This window comes from Marmota flaviventris, chromosome 8 (assembly GCF_047511675.1).
Source record: "Marmota flaviventris isolate mMarFla1 chromosome 8, mMarFla1.hap1, whole genome shotgun sequence".
In the NCBI taxonomy this organism is placed as follows: Eukaryota; Metazoa; Chordata; class Mammalia; order Rodentia; family Sciuridae; genus Marmota; species Marmota flaviventris.
The window spans coordinates 110806303-110821772 of NC_092505.1; the positions used below are offsets into that span (position 1 = coordinate 110806303).

At 38.9% G+C, this 15470-nt stretch overlaps 1 protein-coding gene across 3 annotated transcripts; it reads right to left on the reverse strand.

Moving 5' to 3' along the window:
- Positions 1 to 4517: 4517 nt before the first annotated feature.
- On the reverse strand, positions 4518 to 7330 carry Strit1 (small transmembrane regulator of ion transport 1). 3 transcript variants are annotated; one of them, XM_027933863.2, is made up of 3 exons: positions 7245 to 7330; positions 4700 to 4798; positions 4518 to 4603 (listed from the first exon to the last, which is right to left on the reverse strand). In XM_027933863.2, the coding sequence occupies exons 1-2, from the start codon at positions 7255 to 7257 to the stop codon at positions 4704 to 4706; spliced, it is 108 nt and encodes a 35-aa protein (XP_027789664.1). In that variant the 5' UTR covers positions 7258 to 7330; the 3' UTR covers positions 4518 to 4603; positions 4700 to 4703. The 3 variants fall into 3 exon arrangements, 1 of the variants encoding a protein (XP_027789664.1); XR_011708438.1 differs by lacking the exons at positions 4518 to 4603; positions 7245 to 7330 and adding an exon at positions 5835 to 5995 and having other exon boundaries at positions 4708 to 4798; XR_011708437.1 differs by lacking the exons at positions 4518 to 4603; positions 7245 to 7330 and adding an exon at positions 5874 to 5995 and having other exon boundaries at positions 4709 to 4798.
- Between the last annotated feature and the right edge of the window lie 8140 nt (positions 7331 to 15470).

Sequence of the window (15470 nt, forward strand, 5' to 3'; positions counted from 1 at the left end):
TGTGGAGACATGAAACTAAATTACTTATTGTAGAAAAATTTATTTCTATTCCTGCGTAAAAACAATGTTTCAATATGTCTAAAGGACATTGAGCTCTTGAAATAATAAAATGTTTGTCAGAGGTGGACTGTAGAGACGCATGGGTGTTCTGGAGGAGGCTGGGCAACTGGTACCTAAGAAGCAAGATAGTCTACAACTTCAGCGCACTAGAGGACCAAGTGCACACGGAGAAAGCTCTTACAGATGCTGGCCGTGGGTTGCCACAATCCTGCCTGTACAGAACAAAATGCCAGGACCTGCAGGCTAAGAAAGCAAGGAAGCTGATGGGGAGGATCGGATCGATGTCGATAGGAAGAAGTAAAGAGACAGTCTGCCATTATGGGAAACGGCAAGGAGGCTCCTCAGAAACTCCAGTCGGCCAGGAGATTCAGAAATTCCACTTCTGGGTATGTGTCCAAAGAAACTGAAACCTGAAGATCACAGAAATCTACACTCCCAAGTCCATCGCAGCCCTGTTCACAGTTGCCAAGATGTGAAATCCATCTACCAGTGGAGGAAGAAAATGTGGTACATACACACAGCGGAATGCGGTCCAGCCTCAGGAAGGAGGAGCTCATGCCTGGCCACAACACGGAAGGATCTGGAAGACAAACCCTGTGCTACGGGAAATACGCCAGGAGCAGAAAGCCACCCAAACTATCTCCCAAGTGTGTGTAGTCCCAGATCATGCTGATCACAGAAGCTGAGTAGAATGTCGGTTCATAGGGGCTGGGCAGTGGGCAAAGGGAGGGATGTGGGTCAAAGGACCCAAGATTGCAGAGATTGGAAGATATATTTGCAACATGGTAATTATATTTAATAATAATGTATTATATCTTTCAAAATTACTGAGAGTCAATTTTAAATACTCCCACCGCAGCAAATGATAGGTATGTGAGGCAATGGATCTATTATTAGCTGGATTTAGTCATTCCACAGGGTGTACAGATGTCAAAACATCACATTGCATACCACAAATATATACAATTTTTGTCAATGAAAATAAATTTTGAAAATATTCTTAAAAAGAGAAAGAAAGAGAAACCGATCTCCAGCTAGAAAGCAAGTTAAGCCATGAGGTCATGTCTTTAGCTCCAAGTAGAACTGGAGCCACGTAGTGAAGAAGTCTGGGCTTCAGAGAGTAGAAGCTGCTTAGCCTAGAGGGTCTTTTCAGTAGCTTTCAGGAGGTCCATGAACCTTGAAATAGTATCTTCAGTTTGCACAAATGTTTGAGAGTTTACAGCTCTCGCAGTTTCTCTCGTTAAAAATCTACAGCCCAGATGAAGTTCAAGTGAATGAACAGACCACTGTTTAAATTAAGTCAGTAATTATGAAAAAGAAGAAAGTGGTGGTCTTGGATCCCTGAAAGTCCACATGAGCCAACTCAGAGCTGCCCATCCAGTGGGACCAGCCCTGGTGTCCAGCCTGTGCTCTGTGGCATGCACTTCCGCCATGCTGATTTCCAACTGCCAGGGAGATACTGACCAACGCCTACGTCCTTGAAAACGTGAACCAGCTTCTTCCAGCCTGGAGGAGTCGGCTCCAGAGACAAGACAGGTAAGTTCTCAGGTCTGGAGAAAACTCAAGTTAGGTCACTAATGAATATAGGTGAGCCTGCCCTTCCATGCATTTTCTCTTTAAATTTTGGAAGTATTACTTTAAATAGAAGAATATTAGGAAGACTTCTGAAAATGCTGAACTGAGTTTAAAAAACAAGAATCATGAATTAAGAAAAAAAAAATCTTCTCTTACTTTTTGATGAGGAAATTAACGTCTGTAGAAAAATTAATGGAAGAGGATGAAATGGCAGAGGGTGCCAGAGTTACAAGGAAGAAATCAGGTCCCTTCTAGAGCAGTGACTCTCAAAATAGGGATCCTGCGCCAGCAGCAGCAGCATCACCTGAAACCCTGATAGAAATTAGGTTCCTAAGCCCACTCCCCAGAGCTTCTGGGTCAGACACTCTGAGAATGTGGCCTAGTGGTGTGTGTTTTAAGATCTCCAGGGACGGTGGCCTGCACTACAGTCTAGGGACCACTTCCCTAAAGCAATGGTCTCAGATTTCAGGTGACCAAGCATCCCTGGGAGAATTCATTAAAGTGCGGGCTCCTGGCCCCACCACACAATTGTTAAACCAGAAACCTCAGGGGCGAGGTTCAGGAATAAAACCAGGTTTTATTCCATTCGAAACTATTTGCATTTGTCGTGGTTTGTAACACAGAGCCACTGGGAGGAAGAAAGAAACCAAAAAAAAAAAAATGTTTATGCACAAAAATATATCAAAGACTCTAATAAACCCTCATGAAATTATTACTCACCTTAAAAAATATAAATATTATTTATTTTTTAGTTTATTTTCCGTGAGGATAATTTAATGAAATGCCTATCATCTCCCCAGCAGATAACTCAGGATGTGTCTCTCCCAGATAAAGGTTTTTGTTTTCTATTATTAGTTGCCATTGTTACAATGAATAAAATTAATAACAATTTTCTTAAATCTTTATCACAGAAATACAAAAAAGTGTCTTTTGTAGGTCCATACACCACTTTTGTTCGCTCTCTCATATTCTGGAATAGCTCCTCACCCACCCCACTTCTCAGTGCCAGGTATTTGTTAGAAAACCTGGGCTGTGAGCTTCAGTTTTCCACACTCTGGGCTTGGCTGAATGTGCAATCAGGATTTTTGTCTTGAATGGCCTGCTAGATTGATCCAGAGACTAGTTTCCCTTGAGGTACTGTGTCTGGGAAGCATGCTTCCTGGGTGGCCCAGTGTACTTGCTGCCCTATCAGGAGGCACACAAGGTCTAGTTTTAACCCTTTCTGGGCAGTGAGATTGATCAAGGGGTACAGGTATCATCAGACTGAACTATCCAATTAAAAAAGTGCAAATCACATTGTGTATTTCCTGCCTCAGACTAGGCCAGGACTGCCATGTACGACCCCCACAGACAGCTAAGGGTCGCTGGAGTGAACTCCCTAAGGCATCAAATAAAACACAGACACACAATTTACCTTTAAATCAAGCCCCAGATGGCTCCTCTGCCCTCGGCCTCAAGTTCCCCAAATGGGAGAGTGAGGAGTCTCACTAGATGCTGGTGAGAGCACGGTTCAGAGTGGACTTTTACTGGGGGAACTCTAGATTCTTTAGAAATTTCCATCCAATGAAGGTCAAAGGGGGCAGGGTTACAAGGACAGATGAGCATAGCTCGATCCCTGGGGATGTGGGAAGGCATGCCCCTGCACGAAGATATATTTGCATTTTCTCTACCCTCAAGATCAGGGTTACTGTCTTCAGTTACCTAAGCAACCAGAGCACAGGGTGACCAACAGTGCCTCAGCCGACCAGGAGGGGAAGCCAACACTGGTCACAGGTTATGTCAGCCTCCCACACAGGACCCCTGGCCACCTTGAGTGGAGGTTGGTCCTTCAAGACACAATGAAAGCAGGGTTCTCCTCCCCAACCGGGCATTTTCAGTGATCAGAACTATGAAACATATTTATTTTTTATAAGAAGGTAAATAAGTAGTGAGTTCATATTAATAGTTGCTATTCAATTCAAGATCACCAGGCATTTATTTGACATTTATACTGATGGTCTGACTTTCAAACCAATGATATCCATATTACCACTAACAAAAACATCACTGAACATGGTTTTAAGCTGTCTGCCTCACAACATATACAGTAAAGAAACACTGTTTTAAAGTCACTGGGGAGATTTCTGTACTCTTTGTGTCTATACCACCAACTTGATACTCTATTAGGTTTGTTCTAGCTTGTTTTAAATTGGGGGGATTACTTTTTCCTTTTCAGATTCTAAAATAATTATAGAATTAAAAAAACTGTAAAACAAAGGGCATTCAGAGAGATCCAGCTGCCAAATCCCCCCAAAATGCGGTACCTAGCCTGGTGCAATAGTCTACACCTGTAGTCCCAGCTACTGGGAAGCCTGAGGCAAGATGATCACTCAGTCCTAAAGTTCAAGACTAGTCTGGCCAACAGAGAAAGACCCTCTCTCAAAAAGTTGTTCCATTTTGGATTTGCAAAGACAGTGTGCAAACATGCTATTTCCCACATTTTCAATATGTAAGCATCTTTATTTTTTTATACCTGGTAAGTGAATAATGGCTCATCAATAGTAGTTTTAATTTCATTTTTCTTGTTATTAGCAAGAGATTAAGAGCCAAGTTTAACTTTACACTTTGTTTTCTATGAATGGTCTGTTCTTCCTTTCAGTTCATTCTCCCATATATTTTTTTGGGGGGGCAACATATTTAATTAAATTTATCAAATTTTTCCCCATTGCTTATATATGGTTAGGAGTTTGCCTACTCTCTGGATATAGAGAAATTCACCCATGTTTTCTTATAATCTTTTTTTTTAACCAATGATTTTAAATAAGTTCCTGAAGAGATGTTTATGAACCAAAGCACCAGCTAATATTCCAAACCAATAAAGTGATGCTGAACACCGCAGTTTTTTTTTAACATGAGACACATTTATTAATCAGTCACATTCACATCTTTCTGAAGTCTTCTAAAAGATGTCAATCTGAGGTCTTCTTGCCTAAATGACAAAAAGTTCCATTAGGAAAATAGAGAATATTTCTGAAGCAATATATGCTATGAATAAACAAACCTATTCAATTGTTAAAACCCTCACCTGTCTAAGAGAAGACAACATAAATCACTATGATGCAGCCCACAATCCAGCCGATCAGGAGAAGAATGGGAACCAGAAAGTGCTGTAACGTGGACTCCGCTTAAAAATAAACAAAGGAAAATGATTAGTTAAGTCGTTTTTGTGTTAAATCTTCTGATCAAGAGAATAAGTGTATGGTAATGTGAAGGGAAAATTCACTCCCTAGCATCCTGTGCATAGGTATTCTTTCTTCTGTATTAAGGATGCCTGTGGGTCAGCCCCAGCCCCTTGGAATACCAAAGGCTGTCCTTTTACAGTGTGTGACCTTGGGCAGCTCTCAGCTGGAACTTCCCTACTTGAAGGTCTAGGTGACAAGATGTGTGATACCTACCTCCTGGAGTGGTAAGGGTCAAATGGTACAATGCATGCTAGGCTTTGTCAACTCCAGGCCCCGTGGGGTTAGTGTACACAGAACACATCTGTCATTTGTGCAATGACACCTAGAGGGCTGCTTACCCAACCACCACCCGCTGTAACTCGGAGGTGGTTCCCACAAAACTGGAAATCATAATGTGGAGAAGTGTTGGAGGATTGTTCTTGGTCTCAATGACTGGCTTTATATTCCATAGGGAAAGGAAAAGGGCATACCTTACATAATCGTTTTCAAATGGAGAAAAGAGACTATTTCTTTAAACTTGTTCATTATAACAACCAGCACTGAACTGGAATCTCTAGGCAGCAATAACCCAACTCAGGAAGGGAAGACGTTTGACTATCATATTTCTCTGGCCCCTCCTATTTGTATTTTTACCAGTGAAAAGCAATTTGTAAATAGTCACTGCATCAATCCTGCTCATTCAAGCAAACACTTGTGCACATACACCTTGTGGAAAGGTACAGACAGCACAGGAAGACAGCTCAGAATCAGGGTTCAGGACTCCAATTCTTAACTGGAAAGCACAGCCCAGGTCTGCCATTAGCTACAGGGAGGCATGTTCTCTCCAAGTGCTCTCCCCACCACACCTCCCAGCACTTCCAACTGTGAAGGGCTTTTTAAACGCTATTAAAATAAAGTCATCAAGAGACAAGACATTTCTAAAATTAGAACATGCTTTCATAAAAGCAAACTCTCTGAAGTTTAAAGGAACTTTAATACTTGCAAGCTATTTTTACAAGGGTCGGTGTCTCTCTTAACTGATGACTAGAGTGGTCTTCCCTTGCTGCTCTTCTCACTGTGACCTTGAACGAGGCGTGAATCGGTTAATAAGAATGCTCTTTGCCCATTGTGTGCTCTGGCTGTACGTGTAAAGCAGTAGATGCCCTTGACTCTCATTTGGACAAAAGCCTGTTCGTGAGTTAAGGGGCCAGTACAGTGAAAATATAGAACAGTAAATGTTTAACTGTTCATGTAAATGAGAATGGATTTTTGTCAGTTTCAAAGAACTTGAAAATTAATATTGATCTTTCAATTGAACACTTATAAATATTTTATGCAAGCATATTTAATAAAATTTAATAAGGCATATTTTAATGAAATTTACATTTAATAAAAGCTCTAAAAGTAAATATTCTATTACTTTCTATTCCTTGTAAGACAGTATAACTTGCCATGCATTTCAGCACTCAAATGTAACCTTAGTGTTCTTTGAGCATTGATATTTCTGGATTTTTCCTCTATGTGTAGCACTGTTTGGAAATGGGGGTACATAAGCCCCAACATACTCTGCACACTCATGTTATCAGCACAAGAGCAAAACTTCTTTTTAAATCCAGAGAGTAATTTCGAAATGCTTCTCTCTTTGTCCAGCTCTGAGCACACCACGTGGAGGTGCTCTTAAGGGCACTGCACTGTGGGTCCAGACTGCCCAAGCCCAGACCTGCTGCCACCACTCCAGTGCCCGTGGACAGACACTAAACTTAGCCATATGTCAGTTTCCTTATCTGTAAAAGGGGGACAACGAGAAGAAACATATTGTACCAGGTCGTTGTTGGAATTAAAAGCAAAAATTCCTGCAGGTTTTTAAAGAACACGTCTTAACACAGATATATTCAGCCTATTTTATTATATTGGAGTCAATTATGTAAATATGAAAAATCTTTAAAGAGCAGAAAAAATAAATTTAGATATGGAGCTTATTAGAGATGACTAAGCCAAATTTTCTCATTTTACAGTCAGAAAGCAGGCTGGGAGAAGCCCAGCGACTTCTCCAAATTCACCTGGCCCATTAGTGATCCAGCACAGAACTTGGCTGTCCTTAACCCTGGCCCAGCACCCCAACGACCTCAAATCCAGAGAAGTATCGGGGTTGACAACTCATCTTTCAAAATGAGCATGAATAAGATTAAGCTCCTTTTATTGTCTGATTCTTTCAAAATTTGGTACAACACATAAGCATGATTTCTGAACGACATATCTATCGAATTCCTTTTTGGCAGCTACATTAAAATGGCTAATGATCCTTTAGCAGAGATACCATGTTCTTTAGAATGCAAATGCTAAGAAACACAAATAAACCCAAGTCCCCCGAATCCTTCTTTGCTAAAGAATCTGTGCCTTGGCTCTTACCTTTCCCGGCCATTCTTCCTGCTGTGGAGTGGCGCCGCGGGGCACACTTACCTCTTCCTTATTGTTATCCAGCGTCTCTTTGAACTTTAAATAGAGAGATATCTGAAGAGTGTGGCAGCTGCCCCTCTCCTGCCTGCCAATTGTCTGCAGGGTGATGTAAGTCATTGGAAAGCAGAACTCCTGCTTCTGCTTTATTCTTTTATTATGGAGGAAACAGGGGGCTCCGGGGACTGGAACACTTAGGTAAGCTGAGTCTTCCTAACGCAGAGGCATGCACATTTTTAATCCTCTTTAGATGATGAGAAGAAAATGTTCAGAAAGGGGGCACTCAGAAAAAAATGACTTGGAAATTACAGACTCCATCAGGAGGGAGGGTGATACATAAGAAAGAAAGGATTTGGGAGGTGGAGAGATCTGGGTTCAAATTCCAGCCCTGCTCTTTCTGTTATGAAAACTAAGTCCTTTAACCCGGGCTTTGAGTTCTTTAATTTTAAAATGAGAATAAAAATACTTATACAGGGGAATTACATAATGGCAAAATGAAAAGCCATATGAAATCTAGACAGTTCTTTATTATATTGCAGATGCAAAAGATAAAATAAATTAAATGATGCCCCATCCTTTGAACCATCCTAAAATCAGAAATTGTTGATATAAATGTATTAGAAACTAAACAACAAAGACCCTATGGTGTTGCCTAGATTTTCAGGGAGCAGTGATAAGCTAGTTGTTTATAATAGCGACGTTAAGAAAAAGACATTTCATTTTTCAAAGTCCGACCTGGTTTATACAACATGACCTGCACTATTCTCTAGGTTCTCATTGGAATGGCTTTAATTTGGGAGTCTGACTGGAAAAAAATCTCTCAAAGTGACCCAGTGATTAACATCTCCAAAACCCAGCCTGGGATTGAGCAGGTTCTCCAGCAAGAGACCTGATCAAAGATCTCCACAAAACTCCAAGAGTCATGTTTCCCTACAAAGGGCTACATGGCACCAATGCTCAGGTTCAGTCCAGGGTTCTCTGAACTCCTGTTTAGGCACCTGAAAAGCCCCTCTTATCCTGGATTTGCAATGACATTTCAGTTGTACTGAGCGTCCACCACAAGGCAAGGACATTGTGTGCTTTTCTACCTTAATTAATGTGAAGCCAAGATCTGGCATGTTTGTGTCATTTAAGCCAAATTGTCACACACACCTCTCTCTCTCTCTCTCTCTCTCTCTCTCTCTCTCTCTCTGACCCTCTCCCTTTCCTATTTAACATTGAAAAACAGTTCCTGACTGTACCAGGCAAGCAGAGAAATAATGTATTGTCCATATTACAAAATCCCTTTCTTATCTAGTAAATTTGGGCATTTTTCTCTATCTTAGCTAATAATATATATTAAAAAGGTTAACCGAGTGCCATAAATTGATATACAGAAGGAAAAATTATCACTGATCTCAGTTAATATAATTTTAAATTATGTTCTTATGTATTCAGTTTAATTGATTAATAATAATAATTATGCATCTCTGAGCCACAGTGTGAGGTTGGGTGCATTCCTACCTTGTGAAATAATCTACCCAAGATATTCAAACTGCTCATCATCTTGAACATTCATAGTTTCAAACAAATATTCATATTATCTTATAGGGAAAACATTTTTTAAATAGTGAAGTACCCCCCCCAAAGAACACAATACACATACATACTAGAGTAAAATAATTTGCTTAAACTAAGTAGAAATAGAATGTACTAAAAGGTTTATACATTTTAAACACTCATTTCCATTTCAATTATCTTAAGCTTTCTTCTTTGATATAAAATAGACTGTTATTAACATTATTGCTATCAATTTGGGGATTGGGAACGGATTACTTTATACCTCATCATTTATTTTTCTGACTTTTCTATAGAAAGAAAGAGGTGGGGGAATTAATTCAATGGACATGAATTTCCCAGATATCAGAAAAAGGTTCAGTCAAGAATTTCATTTCCTTGGTATTTCATAAGTAAATTTTTAAAAATTTTATAATATTTATTCAGGAAAATGTTTTATTCATCAATAGACTGGTTTCACTTTGAACTCATAAACCCAAGGGCCTTTATTTGACCAATTTCTAATCTTTCTCTTAGGACAAACTATTTAAGAACATTTTCTATTTCTACTTTACATACTCTCTTAAAGGTTTAGCTATTAAATCCCTTATTCTCAAGGTGACATTAGATTCTTCTAGAGTACTTGAGCTTAAAAAAATTAAACTATTTTATTCCTTACTCAAAATAAGTCAGAAGTCAGAATTCATCACTTTTCAAATATTTTTACCACTAGTATCTGGAATTACAGTATATGGCCCTGATTGTGGTAGATGCTCTGCTTGGGGCTGGCCAGCTGAGTGGGTGGCTAAATCAAGGAACGCGGAAAATGCAGCTCAGTTTTCACAACTAAACAAAGATTTACTTATCGTAATACCTAAACAAGTCACAAGTAATAAAACAGTCTTAACTATATGCTAGCCTCATCTGGTATGCTTATAGTGACAATATTTTCCAGTCTTAATTATTAGTTATATTAGAATAATCTATAGTTCATGATATGGTCAAATAAAAGAGTGAAATCAGCAGAAATAGAGAAGTAAGAATCTCCAAAACTCTCTCTTCTCAATAAAAGCAATAAGAAAACTCACTACAATTTAGGAATCAAATTTCTCAGAATTCTGGAAACTAACCATAGGTTTACAGCAATTGGGAAAGCATTTATAACATTTATTTAATAAAAAGTCTTAATCTCAGCATGAATGGCGGAGTTTTTGTTGCCTTAATTTGACTTATTCCATCTCTCCATCTGCTCTTTGCAGTAGACTTGAAAACCTGCATGCCACAATACCAGTGAACACCAGGATCTAGCCCCCACCAAAGGCACAGGATGGAGTAAAGCTCCTTAGAAGTCTCATTCTAGGGAAATCTTCATTATTTGACTTGTCTGGTTATTCCCCCCAAGTGACTCCACCCTTGCAAGGCTATTGTTGGCTCAGAGCTCACGCAGTGTGAAAATTATCCCCACTCAGAGCATTTGTTGAAAACAATTAGAGGCAAGTGTTGAAGGTCAGCTGCTGGTTAACAGAGTGAACAATGGGCTAAGAAAAGGCTTTAAAGGGGAAACTAGAGAGTGAGACATTCATAGAGGCTTTGAAAGGCTCTCCACATCCTTGAGGATTTAGGCCACAAGTGTATGATCAGATGTTTGTGGGCCCATGCCTGTGGGCATGCATAGAAAAGATCTGAAAAGGTCCTAAGCTTCCACCTCAGGCTAACCTTGGGGCTGGAGAGAGGAAGTGCAGGGTAAGGCAATTTATTAACTGTCGGTTGATCATTAAAGGCATTCTCTAACACTTTCACAAAGCCCTTTTTCAAAGTCTGGGTGACTACATAGTCCCAGGCATTTAAGGAAATGTCTGTTCAATCATTAGTTGACCACTAAGCCAACTGAGCAGAAAGAAAGACCAAAGGCCACAAAAGACAAAGAATACAGACTGCACAAAATCAGTGCAAAAAAATCACTCAGCAAACAAACAACAATAACAGCAGCAACAACAAACTCTTGGGAGGGGCAGAATCTGATTTCAAGAGTTGCCAAGTTATATAATTCAAACCCAGTTGTTTTAGTCAGCTTTTTTGCTGGCGTGACTGAAATATCTGACCAGAACAATTTTAGGAGGAAAAGTTTATTTGGGGCTTATGGTTTCAGAGGTCTTAGTCCATAGAAGCCTGGCTACATTCCTTGGGGCTCATCATGGCCGAAGAGTGTAGCAGGGGGAAGCAGTCACATGGTGATCAGGAGGAAGAGAGACTCCACTCACCAGATACAAGGATATACCCCAAAGCCACACCCCCAATGCTCTACCTCCTCCAGCCACACCCTACTTGCCTTCAATTACTACTCAATTATTCTAATCAGGTAATTAATTCACTGATTGGGTTAAAGCTCTCTCAACCCAATCCTTTCCCCTCTGAACCTTCTCACATTGTCTCACGTGTGGGATTTTTGGGGGACACCTCACATCTAAACCATAACACCAGTTTTCAACTACAAGTTATGAGACATGCAAATGAACAAAAAAAAATATGGTCCATATACCAGGAGTAAGAAGTAATCAAAATCACAGATACTCCTCAACTTGCAGTGGGATTATGTCCCAACAAACTCATTGTAAATTAAAAATATCATTAGTCAAAAACGCATTTGATACATCTAACCTGCCAAACATCATAGCTCAGCCTAGCCTACTTGAAACATTCTCAGAGTGTTTCTATTGGCCCATGGTTGGTTCATCTACCACAAAGGCTATTTTATAATGAAGCGTTCAATATCATGTGATTTATTGGATACCAGACTGAAAATGAAAAAGAGAATGGTCATATGGGTGCTCACCATTATCACAACAAAAAGCACAGGTCCTGAAAAAATCTTTGACGCTGAATGATAGAGATGCTACTGCAACAAGGCTATCTACTTTGCTGACTTCTGAGGAGGCTTGGGAGTAACTGAAAGAAGGCACTGGGACATTCACACTTGATAGGTTGGCAACTTTAGTGTTCCTCAGGAAAATGTCATCTTGACTTTACAGTTTGTTTCTGATTTGCATTATGAATTTCTCTGTAGCAAACAAAAGAGCCTCCTGTATCAACCTGTCTGCCTGTCAGCTCAGAAGGATCTCTCATAATTGGTGCCATTTGCCACTTTCTTTCTTTTTTATTTGTTCTCTCTCTCTCTCTCTCTCTATATATATATATATATACATATATATATATATATATATATATGACAGGAGAGTGTATTTGGGCATACAAGGAGTATAACTTATTCTAATTAGGAGCCCATTCTGGTGCTTGAACATGATGTGGTGGTGTATTCATATATGAACATAGGAAAGTTATGTCTGATTCACTACGCTATCTTTCCTATTCCCATACCTTCTCCCTTCCCTTAATTCCCTTTTGTCTAATCCAAGGAACTTCTATTAATTGGTGCCATTCTTTAACATTCATATATCATTGCTGGTAGTAGCAAACACCTCCACCAGTTTCTTTGCTGTGAACGTTCTTGGATATATATTTTTCTTTCTCTGCCTCAATTTCTTTACTTCTTTATTCCTCCAGTTTGATCAGCCCCTTGTTAGAAAGCTCTTCAGCCACAGTACCAAAAAAGCTCATGAATATCCTCTTCATCAGTGTTCAGTTCAATCTGTTCCCCAATCACTGATGCCTTGTTACTTACCATTTTGTCAACAGCAAAATCTTTGGTAAAGCCTTTGAATGTGTTCACAGATGCCTTCAAAACTTTCTTCCAAATGCCATTCATGAATGACTGTGTGATTTCTTCCTATGCTGCAGTTATGTTCTGGATAAGATTCAGAATATTAAACCTTTTCCAAAGCTCTCATAACCTCTGGCTGGATTCAGTGGCTTCAATAACTTGCACAAACATCTGGCATATGTATGATAGCATGTACCGTACAATGAACAAAAACTATTGTGTCTTGGACTAATGAGTGTGACTGTATTCTGTGGCAAATACACAGCCCTTATATTGGAATACATGTGACTGGTAGGATGTGAATACCCTGGAGCATTGTCTAAAATCAGAGGAAGCTTGAGTGACATATTGTTTTGTCTACGATATTCCGTTGCCTGTAGAGTAAAACAGTTCAAAAGCCAGCCTTCAAAATTTGCTGACCTCATCTAGGCTTTCTTGTTATGGTGATAATAAACCAAAAACATGTGATTTCTCACAACCTTATGTACTCTAGAGTTCTCCAAGAAACTAACTGTGAAAGGCTTTACTTTGACCCCAGCAACGACTCCATCTAAAAGCATTATCACATGGTCTTTGAATGCCCTGAAACCCAACATTATCTTGGATTCTCGATGGATGGATGGATGTTCTGGCGTATGATCCCAGTAAAAGCTTGTTTCATCAGCATAGAATGTTTATTCTGGTAGATTTTTCTCATCCTCATTATCCTATGCAGCTCTTGCTTAAAAGCTTCAGCATCTTCAATGATAACACTTGCTATCTTACCACTGACCTTCATATTATAAAAATTATGGTGACTTTTGAAGCATTTGAACTATTCATGAATTGTGTAAACATTTGCGTGTGTATTAGAATACTGGTATGCTCTGTTGGTGTGTTGAAAATATTCCTTGCCTTCATTTGAATCATCCTTAGGCCAAGTGTTATGTACTTCTGTATCTGGTCTTCCATTCAAGGAAGAACTCATTTTTATCATATCATCAATTAGGCCATCTCTTTTCTTCTTAAAGGCAATATTTAAGTGAAAGTTTCACAGCATTGCTGACAAGCTTCTCATCCTTTAAGATGATCAAGATTGTCGATGGTGAAAGTCCTAACTAGCATGCAATGGCCATTTCTGCCTTGGTACTTTCATACTGGGCAATTATTTTGAATTTCATCTCAAGAGTAATTGCCTACCTCTTCTCACTCAAAACAAGACACACAGTGAGCATTTTGTAGACATGAGGGGATGTGAAAACACAGGTGCAATATCCCAACACACCAGCGACACAGTACATTCAGAACACTGATACTTCACTCTCATGATTGCATGGCGGACTGGGAGCAGTGGTTGCCCAGCATCATGAGAAGGTATTATACTGCACACTGTTATCCCAGGAAAGGATCCCATTCAAAACTCAAAATGCATCTCACTTCCACACCATCATGAGGTCAAAAAAATCATAAGTTGGGGAATTAAACTAACTGACAAAGATTTTAAATCAGTTACTTTAAATCTTACCAAATAACTAAAGAAAAGTATGAGAATATTGTCTTATCAAATAAAGAATATCAGTAGTGAGACAGAAATTATTTTGAAAAGAGAAAACAGAAATCCTGAAGTTGAAGGGTACAATGACTTAAATGACAAATTCTGCTTAGATTTGAGCAAGCAGAAGAAAGAACCAGAGAATTTGAGGACAGTTTGATTGAGTTTATCTTATCCAAGGAACAGAAAGGAAAAGGTGAAGAACAATTCATTGAACCTGGAGATCTGTGACAGATCCTCAAGCATATAAACATATGCATAATGGGAATCCAAGAATAAGAATAAAAGGAAATGGAGAAGGAGGAGAAAAACAGGCAAAGTAAGAATATTTGAAGAAATAATAGCCCCAGACTCCCCCAAATTTATGAATAATATTAATGAACATAGCCAAAAAGCTCAATTAATTCCAAGTAGGAAAAATTCAAAGAGACTTATACCCAGATACATCATATTCAAACTGTCAAAAAGCCAAAGACAAAAAGAACCTTGAAAGCAGCAAGAGAGAAGTGATTCATTACATGCAAAGAAGCCTTAATAAGATTAACAGCCAATTTCTTAACAGAAGAATGGAGCCCAAGAGGTAGTGGAATGACATTCAAAGAATAATGTTATCAACTAAGAATGTCTTAACAAGCAAAACTATTTTTAAAACATAAATGGAAAATTAAGACATTCACAGATACACAAAAATTGAGACAATGTGTTGCTCATAAGTAATAGAAAAGCAAGTCTCTTCAGGGTAAATGAAAGAACACCAGAGAGAAATTTCAATCCACAGGAAAATACAGATAGCTCCTCTGTGGGTGTCTACACAGATAAATTTAAAAGACAGAATAAATGTATTTTTGATTGGAACTCTTTTTTTTTGTTTGTTTGTTTATCTGATTGAAAAGAATACTGCAATAATTATAGACCAACAATGGTGGCACCCAATGTGTCATGATGCAATTCATATGACAATAACAACAAAAAGGTAGGGGAGTAAGTGGAGCTCTATAGAAACAGAGTTATTGCACACTACTGGAATTAAGTTGGTATTCATCCAAACTAGATGGTTATAAATTAGGACGTTCAATGTCATCCCCAGGGTAACTGCTAAGAAAGAAACTCAAAAACTGTAGTAAAATAAACTATAAGAGAATTAAAATGATACATAGAAAATATCTACTAATACAACAGAACACAGTAACAGAGGTATAGAGGAACCAAAATCAAATAGAAGAACATCAATAAAATTGGAAATGTGAATCCCACTCTGTAAGTTATCACATTAAATTTGAATAGATTGGCCACTCCAAACACAAGATGGAAGTAGACGGATGGATTTTTAAAAAGCAACCCAACTATGTACTATCTGTAACAAATGGTTTAGATTTAAAGACACAAATAGTTTGAG